This window comes from Lepus europaeus, chromosome 13 (genome assembly GCF_033115175.1).
Source record: "Lepus europaeus isolate LE1 chromosome 13, mLepTim1.pri, whole genome shotgun sequence".
NCBI lineage: Eukaryota > Metazoa > Chordata > Mammalia > Lagomorpha > Leporidae > Lepus > Lepus europaeus.
In genome coordinates, this window is record NC_084839.1 from 42,803,013 (window position 1) to 42,826,973 (window position 23,961).

The following is a 23,961-nucleotide window of genomic DNA, read 5'->3' on the forward strand; positions in this document are numbered from 1 at the left end:
ATGTCCCATCAGGGCTTCACTTCCAAAACACACACCCAAAGGTAAAGTCAGGATTTGCAAGGCAGTGGCTCCTGAGCATTAAACTCCAAGTAATGGGCCCTTCTGCGCGTGGACCCCTGTGTGACTGCCCTGGCCCCACGGCCATGAGGTTGGCCCTGTACACATGAGGAAGACCTCTGCTCCTCAAGAAACCACATAAGTGTAGGTGCTTAAGTGAAACCCAACCCATCCCATGCATATTAAAGAAGCCGAGAGCACCCAAAACCGCAGGCCAAGACTGTCCCTCCCATCCCACCCACCAAGGCCAGGCTGACAACGGGCGGCCTCAGTCCCTTCATCCCAGACTGCAGGATGGACCACAAGCCGCGGCACGGACGGATAAACTGGCATCCGATCCCTGAGCGTGCATTTGTGCTTTATTCCAAAGTTCACACTGGATAATGTTCAAACAGCATCTCCTAACAGAAGACAGGACGACATCAGAGTGTCAAAGAGGTTGACACTTGACCTTCGCCTTAGATAAAGAACTTCCTGTTGGCGTTGGCTCCGAACAAGGCCGTTCGTATTTCTGGCATCTGTTCCTGGGCTGACAGATCCAGCCGGCTCTCCAGGGTATTGGACACCTTTATCCTCTGATCGCTGCTGTAAACCTCCACGCCTCCAGCTGCACTCGCGGCCAGGTGGGCCTCTTGATCCAGGCGAACCTCCACAGGTTTTTGGCAGACCATTGCGTACTGGGAGACGGCTTTCTGTACCGCAGCCTGCACCGGCAGCACGTCCTGGGGCCTGCAGCGCACGATCACCACGGGCTCCAACAGGCGGAGCAGGGCTTGCAGCGTGAGCTTATCCAGAAGCCCCTGGTAGACTTGCGGGTCCTCCACAAGCCTGCCAAGTCTCAGCCTCGCATCACTGAGCAATTCTGAGATGAGGTCATCCCGGGCTCTCAGGACCCTCAGCCTGGCCTGATTCCTCAGGGTGGACATCTGGATTTTCTTCTGCTGCTCTATCTGCCTCTCCTTCTTCTCATAGTACTCCATGATCTTCAGCCTCTGGGTCTGCACGAGGCGCCCTTTCTCGATGTTGAACTCTTCCTCGGCCTTGGCGTCTATTTCCTCGGACTTCTCGTTGGCTTCCTGCTCGATGAAAGCCATCATGTGCTTAATCTGTTTCTGCACATCGGCGTCACTCAGGGCCATGGCCGTCCTGCAGAGGACGTGGAGCGAGAGCTGGCGCGCCTCTGCTCCCTTCCGGGTAGGGCAGGCTTTCCGCAGTGTCTCCAGATTCCACTTCCTCAGCTGGGGGTGCACAAGAGGGAGAAAGAGAAAATCAGAGCCCATGGGCAGGGGTCCCGAGGACCACCTAGACACCCCTCGTTTCGCAGGGGCTCAGAGAGGGAAGGCAACTCTCCAAGGCCGTAGAAGAACAGAGGTTTGAAGCCGGGTTCCCTCTCTGCCACACTCACACCATCTCTTTTATCTTCAAATAATAGTGAGGCAGTTAGGACCAACCTGATCCAGGCAGTGATGGCCTAAGGATCAGGTAGCAAGCCAGAAAGATGGCAATACCAAATCAACCCGTAAATGAAAAGTATAGACACATTTTGAGGCTAGAGGACCGGAGAGTCATAAAAAAAAAAAAAAAAAAAAAAAAAAAAAAAAAAAAACCTGTGGCCAGACAGGCTGTCTGGAGGTGGAAGAGTTTCAGAGCTTGCACATTGTGTAAAGAGGTAGAGTACTGCTAGGCAGGGCACAGCGCCTTGCAGAGAGCTGAGAAGTGGGAGAGGTTGACAGCAGTCTTTTCACCGGAGTGGTTTTGAAACCTGAACATAATCCATCTCAATCACCAGTGGAGCCTTTAAAACCCACCCACCCCATACCTAGTCAATCAGAATCTCTACAACAAGGTCTGAGATTCGGAATCTTAAAAAGGCTCCCTGGAGTGCTCGATGAGCTCGGGAAAATGATGCATGGATAAAATGAGAACACCCATAAGGAGGGAGAATATACAGAAGAGAACAAAAGCATGCCTTTGGTCCAGCAGGTAAGTCATCAGCTGGGCTGCCCATCCATATCATAGTGACTGCTCCAAGTCCTGGCTCCTCCACTTCCGATCCAACCTCCTGCTAATGCATAGCCTGGGATGCAGCAAATGATGGCTCAAGACCTTGGGTTCCCACCATCCATGTTAGAGACCCAGATTGAGTTCCGGGCTCCCGGATTCAGCCTGGGCCAGCCTCGGCTGTTGCAGGCATTTGCGGAATGAACCAGTAAATGGAAAACTGATTCTGTCTATCTGTCTCTCTCTCATTCTTTTTATCTTTCAAGTAAAAACTTTGAATATGAAAATGAGCCAAATTTTGGAGCTGAAGAATATCATACCTGAACAGATATTAACGGCAGACTTGATCAGGCAGCAGAAGTTATCAGTGACCCTGAAGACAGGTCATTAGAAATTATCCAAAGGAGGAAAAAAAATGTGAAAAAGAGTGAAGAAAAGACAAAGGACACACAGAATATCATCAAGTGCGCCATTATATACATAATCCAAGACTCAGAGGGAGGAAAGAGAAAAAGACAGGCCACTTTTGAGGAAACATTGGCCACAATCTCCCCAAATCTGGGGTGGAAAGTGTGTGATACACTGCATTAACAGAATGAGGACTGAAAATCAGACCCATAGTTGCAGAAAGGCCTTTGACAACATTCAACACTCTTTCATGACAAAAAAAAAAAAATCAAAAAACTAAGGCTAGAAACTATCTCAACATAATAAAGGCCATATATGGAAATTCGATAACTAACATCTTATTCAATGGAAAAAACTGGAAGGTTTTCCTGTAAGATCAGGAAGAAAGCTAGAATTCTCACTCTTGCCCCTTTTATTCAATGTAATATTGATGTTCTAGTTAGAGCAAATAAGCAAGAAAAGAATTTATATGACATTCAAAAATAAAAAGAAGCATAATGATTTTTTTTTGCAAATTACATGACCTTATATGTAGAGAACCCTAAAGATTCCACCAAAAAAAACCTGCTAGGAGTAATAAGCAAATCCAGCCAAGTGTTAGGTTACAAAATCAATATGCAAAACTTTGTTATGTTTTTTAAAAGGTTTACATATTTATTTGAAAGGCAAAGTTAGAGAGAGAGGGAGAGATTTTCCATCTACTGATTCACTCCCAAAATAGCAGTAATTGTATGCAAAAGAATGAAATTGAGCTGTTATCCTATATAGACACAAAAATCAATTCTTAAATTCTTAGACACGAAACCTGAAAGCCATGAAAGTCCTAAAAGAAAATGTAGGGGGAAAGCTTTCCTAACGTTGGTCTTGGCAATGAGTTCTTGGATATTACAGCAGAGGCACAGACAAGAGAAAGTAAAAATAGGCAAATGGGATAGCATCAAGTTAAGAAGCTTCTGTGGAGGCAAGCAAGACGCAAAGTGAAGGGGTTATCTGTGGGATGGGACAAAGTGCTTGCAAGCCATATATATGACAAGAGGTTACTATCCAGAGGATGTAAGGAACTCCCATAATGCAATGGAACAGCTGACAAAAACCAACAATAACCTGATTAGGAAAATGGGCAAAGGCCCTGAGCGGACATTTTTCCAAAGAAGACACACCGGTGGCCAGCAGGTGCATGGGAAGATGCTCAGCATCTCTATTTGCCGGAGAAATGCCAGCCAAAACCACAGCGAGATATCACCTCACATCTGTTTGGATCATCATTATTCAGAAAAGAAAAAAGAACATAAGAAGTGTTGGTGGGGCCGGTGCTGTGGCATAGCTGGTAAAGCTGCTACCTGCACTACCAGCATCCCAAATGGATGCCGGTTTGAATCCTGGCTGCTCCACTTCTGATCCAGATCTCTGCTATCACCTGGGAAAGCAGTAGAAAATGGCCCAAGTGCTTGGGCCCCTGCACCCGTGTGGGAGACCTGGAAGAAGCTCCTGGCTCCTGGCTATGGATGGGCCCAGCTCCCGCCATTGCGGCCAACTGGGGAGTGAACCAGTGGATGGAAGACCTCTCTCTCTCTCTCTCTGTTTCTGCCTCTCTGTAACTCTGCCTTTCAAATAAATAATAAATCTTTTTAAAAAGATGAAATACCAGTGACTCAGCAATCCCACTTCTGGGTATTTATCCAAAAGAACTGAAAACAAAATCTTTTTTTTTTTTTTTTTGACAGGCAGAGTGGACAGTGAGAGAGAGAGAGACAGAGAGAAAGGTCCTCCTTTTGCCGTTGGTTCACCCTCCAATGGCCACTGCGGCCGGCGCATCGTGCTGATCCGAAGCCAGGAGCCAGGTGCTTCTCCTGGTCTCCCACGCGGGTGCAGGGTCCAAGGACTTGGGCCATCCTCCACTGCCTTCCCAGGCCATAGCAGAGAGCTGGCCTGGAAGAGGGGCAACCGGGACAGAATCTAGTGCTCCGACTAGGACTAGAACCCGGTGTGCCGGCACCGCAAGGCAGAGGATTAGCCTATTGAGCCGCGGCGCCAGCCAAAACAAAATCTAAAAGAGATATTTATGCACCTGTTTCCATCGCATCATTATTCACAATTGCCAACAGATGAAAACCACCTAACAGTTCACGGATGGATGACTAGATGAAGAAAACACGTGGTGCGTACATACGAGGGCGTGTGATTCAGCCTTCAGTAAGAAGAAAGTTCTGTCACATGTTACAGTGTGGGTGCACCCTGAGAACATCATGCTAAGGGAAATAAGCCAGTCCTAGACAAATACTGCAAGAGCACCCTTGCACGAGTTGTCAAACTCATAGCAACAGCAAATGCAAAGATGGTTGCTAGTGGCCAGGCATGGGGGAGCAAGTAGCTGCTGTGCAGTGGGTACAGAGCTCCAGGCACACAGGATGAGAGTGTGCCAGTGATCAAAGTGCGTACAGCTAGCAACACTGTACTTACTATATGCCTTAAAAGGTGCTGAGAAGGGAGATTTGGTGTCATATGTATTTATCACAAAAAAAAAAAAAAAAAGAGGGAAAAGGATCCTGTCCCAGAATGATGTACTAGTATCACACCCTGAGTGTGGTAAAGAAACAAGCCAGGATTGTGACGAAGACCAAAGCTCTTGGGTTTCACCTAACAGCTGCTGCTGGAAGTTAATAAGAACATCATTTAGCCTGTTCCTTCCCCATTATTTTAGGAGGTACTTGGGGGAAAAAAAGCTACAATTATGTCAATAGATCAAAATATTCTCTGCTCCTAAATAAGACAAGTCAATGAGATGGTGGAGTGGGGATGTCCCCAAGGCTCCTCCGTAACTCTGCTGATCACTCTCCTTCTGTGAAAGCAGAGGGGACAAGATGCAGCATGAGCTGGGTTATGTGTGTAGAGGAGAAAACACACCAGACAAACCCTTACCGGCCCCCAGCCTCTGGCCTGCCTTGGCTCTGACGCCGGGAGTGGGTAACAGAATGTGGAACTTGGAGCACGCACTGGAACCTGGCACTGTTGCATCCTTCTTTGTGCAGATGGCCCTCGCAGTCCGACCAGGCGGCTCGAATCCACGGCCAGGCTGTCGCTGGGGGAGGCTGGCCAAGTCTGCCAAGAAGAGGCCAACAGGGACTTTCTTGGCACCTGGGCCGTGGCTGGGGGCTCCCCTTGCACGCCCAGAATCTCAATGAATTTGGCACGTGGTGGACTTCAGGTCGGGGGTGTGCTTGCCTTAATAGATATGTGTGTGTACCCAGACAGCCGGTTTATTGATTTACTAATGAAAAATACAGCTGTCGTGTTGGTGTGTCGCGGTCTCTGTTTTTTGAATTTGGATGGTGCAGGGAGCCAAATCCTATGGTTGTTTGATGAGAAACAAACACAAGCAAAATTCACCAGATGGATACCCACCCCAGGTGCTCCACTGAAGACAGAGGGCACCTCTCTGTGTCCATAACAGGCATTAAGGGAGCATGGCCACCTGCCACGGAGCTGGAAGTCACGTGCTGGTTCTGCACTGACCATTTGTAGGCCCCGTTTCCTCATCTATATAATGGAGATAATGCATCCACATCACGGGATTATCGTGCAGATGAAGTGGGAGAGGTGAGCGTTTAGCACAATGCCGGGCACATCGTTCGTCTTCCCGCCTGGGGTTGTCCTTACCATCATTACTGCGCCTTCTGTCATCTCTGCTCTGCTCTGGTCTCGTTCCTTGTGCAGATCTGATTTCCACTCACTAAAGTGGGAACACATCCCAGGCTTGCTTCCTGTGTGAAACTTGGAGCTCAAGGGACCCACCCTCCTAACACTCCGTGGCACCTTTGCCCACGTCCTTGGTGATGGGAGTAGGATGGAATCGTCTCGCAGCCCATCCCACACCCCTGTCCCGCCCTCGGCAGTGCCCCCTCTCTGCACCCCCACTAAACAGTTAGTACAGGGACTAAAGGCAGCTGCGAGGCGGGGCGGGATTCAGATCAAGGACTGAGCAAGTGTCTCTGCGGGCTCGCGGGTGGCTGTGTAACGTGTCTGGCAGATGTAACTCCCCGCCTGTCTGGGGTGGCGATTACGAGCCCACATAAGCCTGTGGCTCGAGCAAAACAACACAGCAAACCCAGAAATGTGAAACACACGTGTCTGCCCTTGCCTGAGGGCTCAGATCCCCGCACTCCACAGAGGCAGGCGTGTGCTCTGAGCCACGCCCACCCTGCCCTGCCTGCGCTGGGGCTGGGGGCAGCAGGGACAGCTGTCCGAGCCTGATCCCCACCCCCACAGCTAGTCAGTACCATCAGCTCTCTTCAGAGTCCCTCCCCCCACCAACACATCAGCCAAGTCCTGCTTAACATCTTTAGTTCCATCTCTTCTCTCAGCTAAAACGCTTGGCTCTGCTTGCCTGCACAAACTAAACCCCACCCGCATGTCAGGCTTCGCTGAAGTCCTAGCATGTCCTTGGCCCCTACGCTCCTCCTCACTCTTCCCGCAAACAACCACAGCACGGTCTGTCTTCCGGGTACAGTTCAGAGCTGGATTCAGCGCCATTGCTTCTTCCAACTGTTTTGCTTGCTCCAGGAAAGTCCTAGGGAGTGAGATCTCCACTCCCGAGCAGGGGCTGGGTGTGCAGAGGTTCTAACTAAACACGGGTTGATTGGATGAAGGATTTGGAGTTGGAGAGAGGACTTTTAGTTGCCTTTTTTTGTTATTGTGAAATATAATACACATTGGATAAAGTACGTGGAACACAAGTATATGGTTTAATGAGGCAAATGCCCAAGTCAAGAAAAAGGGCACTGCCCATGTCAACCCAGAGAGCCAGTTGAGACACACTGGGTGTGAGGATAGGGGAGCTGATTGCAGCTGAAGTGAGGACGGCCACCCAGGAGCATGGACTCCGGTGGCTCCTGAATGGCCTGCACGGGGTTTGCTCTTACAGACAAAACGAGGGACCAAAGAAGGGGTGACAGCAAGGAGGTGGTTGCAATAACCTTGGTCTATACGAAATACACAGACAGCTGATCAGGGACTGCTTCCCTTGTGTTGTACAGTCCCGGAGACAAACTGCGAGGAGCCGGGATAAGCGCTGCTCGAGGCATTTATCTAAACACCCAAAGGCATCACCTTGCCGGAAGAATGATTTGGTTGCCATTAGACAACCTTGGGGGCCTGGCGGACGTGAGTGAGGCCTCACAGCTCACGCTGCTCTGAGCCAGCGGTTTTAGGAGCCTGTCTTGTCTAACTTCAAATTCCTTCCTCACTGGCTTCCCAGGAGCCCTTCCGTCTGTCCTTGGGGAAGGAGACATTTCAAGCCTGGTCACTTCACAGGCAGGTGCAGGAAGGGCCCCAGAGGAAGCGTGAGTGGGGAGGGTCCCTGCTGGGGACTGCAGCACCCTCGGCACCCTGGCGAGAGGGGACAGCGGCAGGAACACGGAGACACGGGGGCGCAAAATGTGCCTCTCAGCCCGCAGCCCTGCCCAGCTCCTGAAGCGGCTGCCTCTCCATCCAGCTGCGAGCTGGAAGCAAGCTGATGTCAGTCCCGTCTGAGATGGGCTGCCCACCCCTAGCCAAAAAGAAACGGCACCCACCTTGGGCCTCCAGACCCGGGGCGGGGGAGGGGAGGGACTGCAGAGTGAAGAAGGGGCTTTCCAGGGCTTGGGGCATGGGGCAATGTGTGGGGCCCCGAAAGTGGGTGAGGAGACTTAGGAAACCCTTTTGGGGCTCTCAACTATTAAACATTAAACATGCAAGAAGGAAGCATCTCTTTTTCTGTCTTTTGAAAAATATTTGTTGAGCAACCTACTATGTGCCAGGTTCTATGTCGAAACAGAGTCGTGAACAAGGCAGACACAGCCTCCTCTGAAGCCCACGGTGTAGCCGGGGAAGAGGAACCTGCAGGCAGGCGTCGCTGCTGTATGGGATGTTGGAATCGGCAATTTCCAGAAAGCTAAGCCTTGGAAGAGATCCGCTCTGAAAGTGTCTCCTCCCAGCCCCCAGGGCTGTTTTTACCATAGGCAGCCCTGAAGACCCTCAGCCATACAGTGGGCAGTCTGGGATAAACCATCAGTGACAGAACATCTGTCGGAGCAGGGGCTATGAAGTTGCTTAAAAGGACACAAAGCAATTTAGGAAAACTCAAGCAGGAAAAAGGTTTCAGGGCAGATCCGATGGGGCACCTTAACTTGGAAGCAAGTCACCAGGAAAAGGCGGCCAAGCTAGTGGTGTTCGTCAAGGAGAATTTATCCAAACAGACAAAAATCAATCAAGTCTTTGTGGATACCCAACCCACAAGCTGTGCCTTAGCATTTCCAGAGAGGGCCCTGATATAGACATGTGGCATGGTACCTGGCACTCAAAACAGGAGGGGGCCGGCGCCGCGGCTCACTAGGCTAATCCTCCGCCTTGCGGCGCCGGCACACCGGGTTCTAGTCCCGGTTGGGGCACTGATCCTGTCCCGGTTGCCCCTCTTCCAGGCCAGCTCTCTGCTGTGGCCCGGGAGTGCAGTGGAGGATGGCCCAAGTCCTTGGGCCCTGCACCCCATGGGAGACCAGGATAAGCACCTGGCTCCTGCCATCGGATCAGCGCGGTGTGCTGGCCGCAGCACGCCTACCGCGGTGGCCATTGGAGGGTGAACCACCGGCAAAAGGAAGACCTTTCTCTCTGTCTCTCTCTCTCTCTGTCCACTCTGCCTGAAAAAAAAAAAAACAGGAGGGGATTTGGAGGAGAGAGGGCACAGGTGGAGTGGCTGCAGGCTGCCGCTGAGGGCGAGGCCGTGTGGGCAGGGAGTTAGCCAGGCACAGAGGGGTGGGACATGTTCCCCATTGGAGAGAGAGTGAGACAGAGCAGATGGGGAGAACATGTGGGCATGGTGGCCGTGAGGTGGAGGAGGCTGCAGTGGCCACACCTGCAGAGACATTGCGATTCCACTGGGGAAGGCTGCAAAGGTCAGGCCGAGAGCTGGGGCTTTAGGCAAAAGGGCCATCAGAGGCTTCTGAGCAGGGTTGTAAACTGGCCAAACCCTGGTTTAGGACCAGCAGTACAGAGGTGGCAGAAGCAAGGAAGTCCAGCCATAAACCAGATGCCAGAGAGAGACTGGACACGGATGAGGGCTGGCACCAGAGGCATCGGTAATGGAGGAGGAGATGTGGCACAAGACCCAGGTTCTGGTCCTCACAGAGCAGAGCAACCAGCCGGGGTGAAGGGCTGTGTGCTCTGCTCTCCCAGGAACCAGCCTGCGGCACTGGAGAAAGCCAGAGCGAGAGAGTTTCCTGCGCAGGAAAGGAGACCCCCAGGGAGAAGATCAGAGGCCCTGGGAAGCTTCCTTCTGCTTCCGTTGCCAGCAGTCAGGGGCCACACACAGTTTTAATCCAAGAACTCCACCCTGGAAGCTAAGCGGGCTTTGGTCTGGGCTGGAGAAAGCAAAGGCCACAGGGGCAGGCATGTGCTCTCCAGGGGAGAGCTAGGCGGGGAAAGACACATTGCTCCAAAAATAACGTCCACGAAGCTCTCACAGCCTCTCCTTCCACGTCCGCAGGGAGGCCGCTTCGAAGCCGGGCTGTTCTCCCCAGCAGCAACACACTTCCTAGTTGCAGAGTTAAGTTTCCAGGGGAATTCCCCCCCCCCCACTCCCAAAAAGGTCCTTGGGGTCCATATTTTCTTATCTAAAGGGGCAAACACCCCCCAGGCCCAGGCCGTCTCTGCCTTAGAGAAGGTAGACTTGTGGTTTTTCAGAGAAGCTAGAAATCCCATTTAAAGAATAAAGCCCATCTAGCATTTTGGTGTATTTGTGTTAAAATACACATGTAAAACATTGCATTGCCTTGAACTTATTTATGTATGTATTTGTGTATGTGTGTATGTATGTATTTGAGAGACAGACAGAAATAGAGAGGGAGAGAGCTCACATACTCCTGTTCTCTGGTTCACTCCCCATATTCTTGCAACTGGCTGGGGCTGCAGCAGGCCAAAGCTGGGAGCCAGGACCTCAATCCAGGTCTCCCATGTCGGAGGGGAGGGAACCCAATGACTTGAACCATTACCTGCTACCTCCCAGGGGGCACATTATCAGGAAGCTGGCATTGGAAGCAGAGGCCAGGACTGAAACCCGGGTGCTCCAACACAGGATGCAATGGTCCCAACTGGCATTTTAACCAGTAGGCCAAACACCTGCTCCCAAATCTTGCCGTTTTAACCATCTGCATGTGCCCAGCTCTGCAGCATCAAGTATATTCATACTGCTCTGGCAATCTCCCCAACTTTCTCATCTTCCTAAATGGAAACCCTGCCCACTCTCCCCAGACCCCAGCTCTCAGCCACCATCATTCTATTTTCTGTCTCTAGGAATTTGACTAATCTAGCATCTCACGCAACTGGAACCACACAATATTTGTCCTTCTAGAGTTAGAAACGTGCCAGCAGATTCCAATTCAATCCCATCAAGGTGGCATGTACCAACCCCATCTCACTAGTCAAAGTGATCAGTTTCAGTTCCCAATTGATCATAATGAAAGGATTAAGAGTCAAAGGGATCATGTAAACAAGACTAGTGTCTGCTAATACTAACTGAAAGAATTAAAAAGGAGAGAACGATCCAACATGGGAAGTGGGATACACAGCAGACTCATAGAATGGCAGATGTCCTAAACAGCATTCTGGCCTCAGAATCAGCCCTTAAGGCATTTGGATCTGGCTGAAGAGCCCATGAGAGTATTTTAGGCATGGAAAGCCAAGACACTCTAGCAAAAAAACAAAAACAAAACAAAACAAAACAAAAAACCTAAATGAAAGATCTCTGCGAGTGAGATTCCAGTGGAAAGAACGGGCCATCAAAGAAGGAGGTACCTTTCTCTGAAGGGAAGAGAGAACTTCCACTTTGACTATGAACTTGTCTAAATAAGATTGGAGTTGGCGAACTCAAAAGGCTTCCATAGCCTTGGCAACTCATGACAAAAGCCTAGGGTGATTACTGATGCCATAAACAAGAGTGTCAATTGTTAAGTCAACAACAGGAGTCACTGTGCACTTACTCCCCATGTAGGATCTCTGTCCTTAATGTGTTGTACAATGTAAATTAATGCTATAACTAGTACTCAAAAGTACTTTACACTTTGTGTTTCTGTGTGGGTGCAAACTGTTGAAATCTTTACTTAATATATACTAAGTTAATCTTCTGTATATAAAGAGAATTGAAAATGAATCTTGATATGACTGGGATGGGAGAGGGAGCAGGAGATGGGAGGGGTGCGGGTGGGAGGGAAGTTATGGGGGGGTAAAAGCCACTGTAAACCAAAAGCTGTACATTGGAAATTTATATTTATTAAATAAAAGTTAAAAAAATTGTCCTTTTTTCACTGGCTTATTTCACTCAGCATAATGCCTTCAAGGTTTGTCCATGTCCTAGAACTTCCTTCCTTTCTATAGCCGAATGGCATTCCACTGTATAAATACACCACATTTTTAAAAATCCACTCATCCAGCAAGAAAGATCTATCGAGGCTGTTTTCCACCTTTTGGTGAATAATGTTGCCAGAACAGGGGTGTACAAATATCTGTTGAAATGCCTGCTTGCGGGCTGGTGTTGTAGCCTAGCAGGTAAAGCTGCAGCCCGCGACACTAGCATCTCATAGGGGCGCTGGTTTGTGTCCTGGCTGCTCCACTTCTGATCCAGCTCCCTGCTGATGGCCTGGGAAAAGCAGCAGAAGATGGCCCAAGTGTTTGTGCACCCACACCCATGTGGGAGAGCTGGAGGAAGCTCCTAGCTTTAGCCTGGTCCAGCCCTGGCCGTTGCAGCCATCTGGGAAGTGAATCAGCAAACAAGATCTCTTTCTCTACCTCTCTCTCTCCCTTTCTCTCTGTAACTCTGACTTTTAAATAAATAAAACAAGTCTTAAAAAAAAACAAAACAAAACAAAACAAAAAAACAAGAAAATCCTTTTGGGAACATTCGCAGGAATGGAAGTGCTGGACCACATGTGCTGTGGTCTGAGTATTGGTGTCCCCCATGAAGTTCATATGTTGAAACCGAACCTCCATTTCTACAGCGCAAAGATGTGAGGTGGTGAGGTTATTAGGGCAGAGCCCTCATGAATGGGATCAGTGCCCTCTAGGTTAAGTTCAGAACGGTCTGTTTGCCCCTCCCTGGAAAGCGTCCTCCATGGGGAACAGGCCATCGCCACACGCTCAGCTCCTCGGTACCTTGATCGTGGGCTTCCAGTCTACAGAGCTGTGAGACCCCGGGCCAGGGTCTTTTGTCACAGCAGCCGGAATGGCTAGGACAATCACGCTTTGAGCCCCTCCACGCCATTCTGCACAGCAGGTGCCCTATTTTACTGTCACATCAGCAGTGCCCAGGTTTTCCAGTTATCTCCACATCCTTGCCAATGTTTGCTACTTCCTGGCTTTTCGCTGTTCGTTTTCGGCTTTGGTTATAGGCATGCTAATGGGTATGACGCGGTATCTCACTGCTGTTTTGGTTGGTCCTGGCAATCACGTGCTTATCGGTCATTCGCCTGTCTTCTTTGTTCAGTGTCTACACAGGCCCTTTGCCCAGGTTGAAATCAGACTGTTTGATTGTTTGCCGTTGAGCGGTGGGGGTTGTTTATCTTTCTGTGATCCTGAGCACTTGCTCCAGCTTCCGGCCAGGGTACTTAGCAAACAGCCCTGTGAAATGATTCTGCAGCAGCAGACACAAAGCCTAATGGAACGGGAAATCTAGAATTCATTACAGTAGTAAGACTAACTATGGCTTGGTGAACCTTTTTTGGGTTATAGGTATATGCTTATACACATGCATACAAGGATATCTCAAAGAATTCATAGAAAATATGTTTATTTTGCTGCAAAAATTCTGAAATCCATGCATAGTTTTCTCATAATGTCCCTCCTCTGTATGATATTCATACGTGGTGTACAATGAAAAATGCACTTGCTGCTGTGATTCGCAGCACAAAACGCTGGAAAATCATTGCCCTACAAGTTAGCTGGAAACACCCTCCTTAGGGAGCGGTTAAGCCACCATCTATCTTTCTTTTTTAAGATTTATTTATTTATTTATTTATTTATTGAAAAGTAGAGTGATGGAGAGGGAACGACGGAGAAATATATCTTCCATCCACTGGTTCCCTCCCTCAGTGACCACAATTGCTAGAGGTGGTCCAGGCCAAAGCCAGGAGCCTGGAACTCCAACCAAGTGTCCCATGTAGCTGGTAGTAGTCTGAAGACTTGGGCCATCTTCCATTGCTTAATCAGGTGCATTAGCAGGGAGCTGGATCAGAAGTAGAGCGGTGAGGACTCAAACCGGTCCCCGCATGGGATGCCAGTGTTGCAGGCAGTGGCTTAATCTGCTGCGCCATAATGCCAGCCCCAAAGCAACCATCTATTGTGACTTAATAATAATGGATGGTTTTATGCACCCACTCAATCCACTCACCAAAGTATTTGCCTCAAAACCAGGCATCCTCTAAGGTGGGGAAGGGGTGGGTAAGAGCGTTCTGAGAATCTGGCTGCATGGTGCATAAGCAGTGGATATGGCGAACAGTTACTGAGCACTGTGCTGGGTGGGCGGACGGAGCACTCATGGATGAAATTAGTGCCTTTATAAAAGGGCTCCAGAGAGAGAGGTTGACTTATCTCGTTTGCCTTTCTACTACATGAAAACATAGCGTTCATTTCTTCTCTTCCAGAGGACAGAGAGCAGCCCCACCAGACACAGAACTGCCAGACCTCTGACCTTAGGCTTGAGACAGTCGAACTGTGAGAAGGAAATTTCTATTATTTTTAAATTCCCCAGTCTAAGGCACTTTGTTGTCATAGCAGAAACAAACCAAGATAACCTTCAATTGATGCTATACCACTTAACGCATAATGTAAGGGTTTCACAAGAATATACATCTATTTCTGTTTTTCTATCCTATGTTACTGTTGTTATAAATTTTACCTCTACATGTGTTTTAAGGCAGGCAATATATGGTTATTATTTTTGCTTTAAATGGTTAATTATCTTCTATGGAAATTTTTAATGGAGAGAGAAATGTCTCCTGTTTATCCATATATTTGCCGTCTCTGGTTCACTTCATTTCTTTGTATAGATCCAAGTTTCCATCTGCTGTCATGATCTTTCTACTGCCAGAATTTCCTTCAAAATTCCTTGTAGAGTAGCTCCTTTTTAAGCCTTTGTTGTCTGAAGAAAACGCACACACACTTATTTTAACCTTCAGTTCTGAAGGGTAATTTTTGCTAGCTATAGAATTCTAGGTTGGCAATGCTTTCTTTTCTTTCTCTAATCACATACTGTAAAGATGCTATTCCCTTAAGTTCTAGCCTGCATTGTTGTTGATGAGAAATCGGCAATTATTTCTATCTTTGTACCCCTGTGTATGTTGTGTCTCTTCCAGATTTTGTCCCCCCATTTGTTACTGCTTTAGGGATTTAATTATAAAGTGCCATTCTTGATGTGGCTTGCGTGTGTTCATTCTTCTTTGAGTTTGCCAAGCTCCTTGGGTCTGTGAGTTAGTAATTTTCATTAAGTTTGGAACATTTTTGGCTATTATGTCCTCAAGTCATTATCCCCAGTCCCTATTAGGACTCTAACTGTATGTTTTGCATCATTTGATACGGTCTTATAGGTCATTGAGGTTTTGTGTTCCGTTCTCTGTGTGTATGTGCTTTGTTTTCAATAGTTGCTATTGCTAAGTCTTCAGTGTCAAAGATATTTCCTTCTACAATGACCAATCTGCTGTTATGCTCAGATAGTGAGCTATTCATTTCAGGTGTTGTATTTCTAAATGGCAGAAGTTCCATGTGGTTCTTTTTTTGTATCTTTCATTTCCTTCTTCACTGTATTCATGTGTTACGACTTGTATGTATTTTAAATGCCCTTTTAAGTCCTTGTCTGCAAATTTCATTACCTTCATTTCTGAGTTTCTGTCAATTACATTTTCTCTCTCTCTCTTTTTTTTTTTTTGTTACATTTCCCTCCCTATTTGCATGTCCAGTAATTCTTACATTCTGAATTCTACATGCTGAATGGTATCGTCCTTTTAAAGAGGCTGAAATTTGTTTGGCTGGCAGTTATGACAAAAGTGGATGAACTTTTTTTTCTCAGCCACATTGGGGGGATGTCTAGAGTTAACCCTGCTCTAGGGCTAATTTAGCTCTTCTTTTAAGGGGGATTCCACTGAATTCTCTGGACATTCGAGCAGAGCACTTCACACTGGCCAGTTGAGACTCAACATCTCCCAGTCCTATGAGCCCTAGGACTGCATCAGCTCCCAGCTCCCTGGAGGTTTTTTGCCTTGCATTGTGGAGTTTCACCCTAAGCATATGCAACTTAGAACTGTGCAACGGACTCAGAGGAATCCCAGAGGCCATTTTTGCCACTATATGCCCTCCTCTCTGACACTCTGACTTGAAATTCTCCCCAGCTAGCTACTGTACCCAACAAGACCATCCTTCTCTGCTTGGGCTCACGGCGCCAGCACTCAGGAACTCGTACCAGCAGAAAGAGTAGGAGGAGGGATTAGCTCTTTTACCCCTTCTTTCAGTCCTGTGCTATGTGCTGTCCTATATCTGAAAACAGTGGTTTTGCATATTTTATGTAACGTTTGAGTTGCCTACATTAAAAAGGTAAATCTAGTACCCGTTACTTGGCATGGTAGAAGTGGAAATCTTGACTCTCTACATGAAGCACATACAATACCGAGCTCTGCTTCTGCAACCCTTCTCAGGAGGCTGGGCTGCAAGCCAGAGAATCCATCTATGGCTGATTCAACAGACATTGTAAAGGAATCACGAGTAGCCCACTGGATTGTGGGACGGCTAGAGTAGCTGTTCAAGATAGGAACAGTGCCCATCTGCCTCAGGAGCTACTCTGATGAGAAAACCTCTCTGGCACTGTCACCCAACTGCAGTCAAGCCATATGTACAGTGGTCACTTCTACAGTTGACCTTAGCCAAAAGACTGGGATAGGGGTCACTTCTTAACTAAGAACTCCGTTTTACCACCATCATCACCGCCACCTGCCCCGCTGTGCCTCTTCTCACGTTAGGAACTGAACTGTATCCCCAGCACTGAAGCTGCGACTTGCAGGAGGCTGTCCTGCATTGATGTCTAGCTTCACTAGCTCTCAAGTCTGACAAGGAAGGCCAGGGTCCGTAACTTCCAGCTGCTTTGAAGGATACTCTTCTCACCAAGACTTAGAGGGTAAAAAAGCTCTCCAGCCTCAGAACATGGCTTTTTTTTTTTTTTTTTGACAGGCAGAGTGGGCAGTGAGAGAGAGAATCAGGGAGAAAGGTCTTCCTTTTCCTTTGGTTCACCCCCCAATGGCCGTTGTGGCTGGCACGCTGCAGCCGGCGCACCGCGCTGATCCGAAGCCAGGAACCAGATGCCTCTCCTGGTCTCCCATGAGGGTGCAGGGCCCAAGCACTTGGGCCATCCTCCACTGCACTCCCGGGCCACAGCAGAGAGCTGGACTGGAAGAGGAGCAACTGGGACTAGAACCTGGGGTGCTGGCGCCGCAGGTGGAGGCTTAGCCTATTGAGCCACGGCGCTGGCCAGAACAAGGCTCTTACGCGCAGGTGCTCCTCTTCCCTAGAGGAGCACCTGCCCCAGAGAGTGTCGGGTGGTCCTCTGGCACTCTTAGTACAGCTGCACTGAGTACAATCATTAATGTCAGTTCTGGAAGAGGGAGCCTCGTCCAGGCTCCTTTGGAGCTCAGGGAGGAAGCGATCCATGCACTTCCTCTAAGGAAGTGTCCTCTCCACAGTTGAGCAATGGGTGGCAATGCCAGGGTTCACAATGGCTGATCTCCTGACATCCACTACAGCAGAAGACAGTGAGAAAGGAAGATGTCAAAATAGTGTTTAGGGTGCTTGAGCCAAAATCCTCAGAAGCTGGGGCATACTTAGGAGTTTCGGGTAGGCAATGACCATAAAAATGGATCTAGATACATTCTAACTGGAAATGAAAACCAATGAAGCCAGTCTTACTGGCTCTGTCATTCTGATCATCAGGGACCACTGACCTTCAAGAAATGGCTGCGATGTTTACGCCATCAATACCTTAGTCCAAAATCCTTGTATTGTGCAGCGTCCATGACGTCTGAGCCCTGAGAGAGAATGATGCAAGCAGGCAGCTGGGTGGTGTTCGCAGTGGGAAGAGAGGGGAGGAAGGGAAGGCACAGGCGTGGTGCTATGAAGGCAGGCAAGGTGCAGTCAGAGAGGCTCTGGGAGCAAGGAGCCTGCATCTGAAGATGTCGGGCATATGGGTGAGAAAGAAGCAAAGAGGAGTAGGCAGTCCCAGAGCGGAAGGATGCCAATCCTCTTAGCCGCCTTCTAGAAGGAGATTCAGAGAGAGAGCAGGGCTCAGGAGATAGGGTTCAGAGTGAGTGGGACCCCTGGGCTGAAAACCAACTGACGGAGATGTGTAATGAACCTTGGATGTCTCCTGGATCTTCCTCACCTCCCTCTCTCCCCACCACCCCTCTTTCTCATCTCCCTCTCTCATAAAGTTCTTTCTTTCCAGGGTCATGTGGGGGAGGCTGTGGATCTCTGGTATTACAAGGATATAATGGGTAGATCTGCCACCCTCTGTGCAGAAGCCATACAACCTAGTTTGGAGGGGGGCCAATCAGGATGGTCCCAACCCATTGTCACAATGATGGGATAGACAGCAGAGACAGGCCTAAGGTAACAGCCACTTGACATCATGCTGGCCACCATGATGGGCTCCGGGCTGAATTGAGTAGTGTATGGGCCAGATTTCCTGTCCCATGGTACCCTGGGCCCTAGTCTACGGTACACATAATGCCCAGCCTGGGTGGGGTCCTGAGTTTACCTTCTCATGGCTTTCAGAAGCTGGAGGGCTATGGCTGCACCACATGGCTCCCAATTAAAAACAAGCAAGGTCCCCACACCACTCAGCCTGCTCTCTGCCCCTGCCCAACCCCTGCAGGGCTCTAACTTTGCCAGGCATTCCTGTCTTACTCCTGGTAGCTTCCTAAGGTGCAGGCCCAGGCCACGGCTCCCGCAGTGCCCTCCCTCCTCAGCACGCCCAGAGCTGCGGAGGAACGCCGCCACTGCATTCCAGGAGCCTGGGCAGGGTTCTCCAGCACAATGCTGAGCACCCTGGATGGTGATCGGCCGCTCGCACATCGGTTCCTGTCCGCCCTCCCCGGCTCCGGGGACCCTGGCCTGCCAGCTCTTCGCCCCTGCCCAGGAATGAAGCCGGGCAGATAGCGGCTTTCAATCGATGCTTGTTAAATGAAATACTGAAAGGGAACAATGAGGAGGAAGGAGGCGGTAGAGGGAAAAAGAGAAGAAGGCTAAGTAGCAAGTTCCCCGTTCTGGCACAGGCCTGGGTCTGCTTCGGCATCTGCGGTTACAACAAAAGGAAAAAAAGCAAGCAGAGAGCCTCGGCGATGCTTAGAAAGGAAGCTGCTTCCTGCCCCTGCCCTCCCGACTTCTGAGAACTGCCTTTTCCCATTGGAGGTGTTCATTTCTTTGCCCATGGGAAAGTGAGGCTGCTCTTGGGATGCTTCCAGCGTTCATGGGCCCGGGTGGGGGCACCCCAGGTCGCCTCCTCTCCCCATCCCACAGTCCTACTGGGTTGTCACCCCCACACCGGGGCGGGGGGGGGGGGTGTCTGGCAGTCTGTCTGGCTGTGTGGCATTTCTGTGGTCCAGAGAACGAGGTTGCTGTCACCAGTGAAGTCACCCTGCATGATTCATCCCGCACTCGGCCTGAGCTGATATTCCCAGAGCGGCTCCTGGAACTTCCAGAACTGGGAGGCCCTGCCCAACGAGCAAACATTTACAGCGGAGCAGTCTGAGGCCCTGGGAAGGGAAGAGCCACATCTCAGGCAACGCTGCTAAGCGGGGCGGAGCTACGGCCAAATGCAGCCCTCCTAGGCCGAGCGCCCTGCCCCAGGCCCTAACCTCTCGTGACCCACCCCGCCTTTCAGAACAGGAGTCAAGGCCCATGCTGCGAGGACAGGGTGCCGCAGGCCAAGAAAGGGGCAGGTCCCCCTCTCTTCCCCTCTAGGAAGAGCAGAGAAGGCCTTGACCCTGACCCGACTCCTGCCTCCCTCGATGGGTCGTTACTCTACCTTCCAGACTCACTGTCCCATCTAAAGCCGCAGTGCAAACGCTCACACGCAAATGCCACGGGCGGGTCTGGTCCGATGCTCCGTGTCCGTGTCCATCGACAGGGAACTTCCAGGGATCCTGGAAGTCTTCCTGGGAGAGCGGCAGTCGGAGCCGCCGAGGCCTGGGAAGCAAAGGCTGGGGGCCTAACAGTGGGATTTCCCAAGTCGAGCACCGCAGGACCTGGGCTGCTGAGTGGCGGAAGCCTTCGGATGCCCACTTGGCCGCTCCGGGCGTCGGTTCATTCGCCGGCCCCACAGACCTCCAGGCTGCCTCTCACCCTAGCGTTTTCCGCGCGCAACCGACGAAAGGCAACGTTTCTCCCAGGTCAGCAAGATGGAGGTGCGCGCGCGGCGGCCGCGTGGAGGGCAGGCCTGACCCGCAGCGCGGTGTGGGCCAGACAGAGCGGCCGGAGCCGCCGCCCCGACGGCAGGCCGGGTCCTGCAGCGCAGGGCGGGGCGCTTCTCCGGGACCGCTACCCCGTCGGTTCCTTGAAGGGCCGCTCGGGACGGAGAATGGCGCCGGCAGGGGGAGCACAGGTACTGGGCCAGAACCAGCGGGCCTCCCTCTCCTGGCTGGCTGGGGGCGCGTCAGGGGTTCGACTGCTACATTCCCCTTCCCGCCGGCTCCACAGCAAGGGATTCACGCTTGCGGTGCGCAAGGTGTGGGGTGGCGGTGGGGGTGGTAAGCAAGAGAGTCAGGGTCTTTGCTTCCCAGCTCAGGGACCCCACCCCCGCGCTCCGTGAATTTTTCTAAGCCCCTCGGTCTTCCTGATTGCTAGTTTCGTTGCGCATTTAGAAGCCGATAGGATGGCTGCTGCCTTCCGGGTGCAGTTGAAATACAGATGGATAATTCTGCATGACTTAATTGCGTCATCGTTGAAGTCGTCGTGGTTCCCCCAAGAGGCCTCCGCATCTTCTCCCAGCAACCGGGCCTTTGGACGCTTCTGAGCGCTGCGGGCACTTGCGCGAGGAGCCCTGGGCCCCTGCCGAGCGCTCCCCCGGCCCCTCCTCCGCGCCCTCCGCCGGCCGCGCCGGAGTCAGGCTCCCGGGAGCCGGCAGGGCCGCGCGGCGGCGGCGGCGGGGCGCGGGCGCGGAGCCGGCCGGCGCGCTCGCTGGAGGCGCCTGGGCCCGCCCTCCTCGGGCCGAGCCGGGCGGGGAGAGCGCTGGCCCCTCCCCTCCGCCGCCCTCCCCAAAGTTGCCGTCTCCCCCGGGCCCGGACAGTCTTATGATCCAGCGGATCCTCCCGGGGAGGCCGGGCCGGGCAGCGGGCGCGGGCGCGGGCGCCGAGCGGCGGGGGCAGCGGGCGGGCGCGGCGACCCGGGTCGGGGCGGGGATCCGCGCGGCGAGCGCGGCGGCGGCGGCGGCGGCGGCGGCGGCAGCAGCGCCCCGGGCCCGCCGCCCCCTCCCCTCCCGCGAGGGGAGCCGCTGCATGGGGCCGGGGGGGCGACCCAGCTGCGCCGAGCGGCGGCGACGGCGGCGGACCCCCCCGGCGGGCGGCGGCTGAGCCCGGGGCCGAGGCGGGGTCTCCGGGGGGACCATGCCCGGAGGCCGGCCGGCAGCAGCATGGCTCACGGGCCCGGCGCGCTGATGCTCAAGTGCGTGGTGGTGGGCGACGGGGCGGTGGGCAAGACGTGCCTGCTCATGAGCTATGCCAACGACGCCTTCCCGGAGGAGTACGTGCCCACCGTCTTCGACCACTACGCAGGTGAGCCGGGAACTGCTGAGTAAGGGCCGCTCCCGCCGGAACTTTGGAGCAACTTTGGCCGAGCCCCCCTGGGCTCCCCCGAGCCGCTCCCGCCCCTCCCCCGCCGCGCGCGGCCCCGGTGGCCCTGCACCCCTGGGCCCTGCCTCCAGCCGCCCCGCGCCCTTCGGCCCGCGCCCCCCACCCCGCTCGGCGCCCTGGGCCGACCTCCTTGACCTTCCCACCGCCGCCTCCCTCTGGCCCCGGGCTCTGGGGGAGACGTGGCCACGGGACTCGGGAGGAGGGGTGTGGGCAGCTTGGGGGCCACTTCACGGGGAGCCGGGTGCAAGGGGAGAGGGGTGACGTCCCCCGGGGCAGTGCCCACGTGCCCCTGGCCGGCGGGCAGGGGAGGGTCCCGGTGGGGAACAGACTAGCCCCCAGAGTCCAGGTCATTTTGAGCCTCTCTCCCCGCCCCCACTCTGTCCTTGCAGTCAGCGTCACCGTCGGGGGCAAGCAGTACCTCCTGGGACTCTATGACACGGCCGGACAGGTGAGTGGCCTGGGCCTCGGGCCGGCAGCCCTCCCGTGCCCCGATCCCGCGAGCCTGCGAAAGGCCTTGGAGAGTGAAGCTTTGGACGGGAGGGTGTGTCTGCGAGGGGCTCCCTTGGCACCGGGCTTCAGTTCTTTCATCCAGTCAGCAAATTAGGACACAAAAGCGCGCCCAGCCCAGCCCAGCCCACCCGTGTGGGAGCCCCTGGGCTGCGAAAGTTTTCGCCCGTGTGGGTCTTGTGTGGCGCCCGGTGTTGGGTCCCAACTCCTGTTGCAAAGTGGCAGCGGCCAATCCCGAAGCGCCCTTATTTTTAGTTGCAGCTGACCAGGTCTGCCCCTCGCAGCCTCTGCCTGGTCCCTCATTGGTGAGTGGTCGGCCTGCCCGAGGAGCCTGATTGGTGGGGAATGGCATCATCGAAGATGATGGGAAGGCATTTGGTCCTGGTTATGTTTATTACAACATCACTGCACCCTGGGACTCCAGTTGCTGAACACGTCATTTGTGTTAGCAGAGGACCACAGGGAGACAAGCAGAGACAGCAGCCGCCCGGCCACTCCCTGGGGTGAGCAGGGAGGCGTTCCTTGTGAATCTTGGAGGAAGAGGGCGCCCCCCCACCCCTCACTCAGCCCACCCAGGTGACTTTGCCGGGTTTCTCTGGGAGAGACGACTGAGGAGGAAGAAAATGGTACGCGTCTCCCTTCAGCCTCTGGCGACTCTGCAGAGGGGGCCGGCCTTGTCCCTGCCTGTCCAGTCCCAGCTCCACCCTCTTCCCTGGCCACACACGTATTGGTGTTGATGATGAAGTTTTGCAGAATCGGCGCTGGGATCAGAGCGAGGAGTCAGACAGAAGTTTGCACGCTCACGCAGACTGGCTTCCTGGAGGCCATGTGTGCAGCTCGAGGGCTTACGCAGATCCTGTAGTCCCGCTATCTGATGAAGCAAAGGAAAGACAGAACCCTTGTGCAGTGTGCAGTGTGCAGTGTGCAGTGTGCCGGGGGCGTAGCGCGGCACACACCAGGCACCTAGGAAAGGGAGTGCCGTGTCTTAGCTTGCCTGGATGTGGCACTCAGCACTGTGGTACTGGGTGACAGTCTGGGTTGGGTTCTGAGAAACGGCTTGTTGACCAGAGGGGTGCCTTGTGGTGCCGTCTGGGGTCTCAGCTGGCAAGCTGGAGACCTGAGCTCTTGGCGCCTTTCCCCGAAAGGGCCCAGGTTCTGCGCCCCCCAGGGCCTGCCGCTTTGGTTGCCTGCCTTATAGTAGTTGTTACTTCTCCTGCCTTCATCAGGTGTGGAAGCCAAGAGGCAGGAAACCAGCTTCTAAGTGGTATAGTTGATAACCATGAGGTCCACATTAGAGGTTGACCAGAAGGAAGTTTTGTCTGTAATTTTAACTCTCTCACCACCTGCTCCGCTGCAGCCCCTGTGTATATCACCATGGTCGTCTCTGGCCCGTGGGACGATTCCACAGGGTGTGTCATGTGGGTCGTCCTGCCTGCAAACCCAACTAGTATTTCCTGGAGTCCCTTCTGGGTATCAGGCAGGGGGCAGCCACGTGCAAGTGCTACCTGCGTTACTCTGTAAACCACTCTGAGATACGTGGGATCCCATTTTTGTAGAATACGGAACTTGCTCAGAGAAGCTATGCTGCTTACCTGCTGTCACACAGCTGCTGAGAGTGGAGGCGGGTCTAAATCTGCTCCAGTTTGCTGTGGTTATGCGTTATGCTTATAGGCGTTCATGGTCAGCCGCCTCCATGGCTCAGCAGATGGTTCGTGTGCCCATGGACACAGCACCTGGCATGATCACGGCCGACCTTTGAGCCAAGGCCCTATGCCAGCTTTCCCCAGCAGAAAACTCGAATCCCAAGAGTCATGGAGTTGAGCCCACTCAAAACCTGAGCTTTCAGTAGGTCATCATTATTGCTTTCTCCCGTGGAAGGACTGTGAGATGTCTATCAGCTGGGATCAGCCTCTTAGTAAGGCTGGAATGGACTGCTTCTCCCCACTGGTGGGACACCTGCTCTGGTGGCCAAGGTGTGTGTTAGTCCCCTTGGCATGTCTCCCAGCACTTGCACTTTTGCTTTTGATCAGAGTTAGTAATTTAATTCACCTTTCAGCAGTTGAGGGTTTGTTAGTGATGAGCA

General features: G+C 52.4%; 2 protein-coding genes across 3 annotated transcripts in view; one reads left to right on the plus strand and one right to left on the minus strand.

Moving 5' to 3' along the window:
* Positions 1-401: 401 nt before the first annotated feature.
* ATP6V1E2 (ATPase H+ transporting V1 subunit E2) lies at positions 402-19,674 on the minus strand. 2 transcript variants are annotated; one of them, XM_062209390.1, is made up of 2 exons: positions 19,596-19,674; positions 402-1,295 (listed from the first exon to the last, which is right to left on the minus strand). In XM_062209390.1, exon 2 carries the CDS (start codon positions 1,194-1,196, stop codon positions 516-518), a length of 681 nt encoding a protein of 226 aa, XP_062065374.1. In that variant the 5' UTR covers positions 1,197-1,295; positions 19,596-19,674; the 3' UTR covers positions 402-515. The 2 variants fall into 2 exon arrangements, with proteins under 2 accessions (XP_062065374.1, XP_062065373.1); XM_062209389.1 differs by having other exon boundaries at positions 19,550-19,638.
* Positions 19,675-21,109: 1,435 nt separating this feature from the next.
* Positions 21,110-23,961, plus strand: part of RHOQ (ras homolog family member Q) — a 32,720-nt gene continuing 29,868 nt past the window's right edge. Inside the window, exons 1-2 of the mRNA XM_062209391.1 lie at positions 21,110-21,293; positions 21,761-21,819. Of these exons, the coding sequence (XP_062065375.1) occupies positions 21,152-21,293; positions 21,761-21,819 (201 nt within the window). The 5' untranslated portion in view covers positions 21,110-21,151. The remainder of the gene's footprint in view (positions 21,294-21,760; positions 21,820-23,961) is intronic.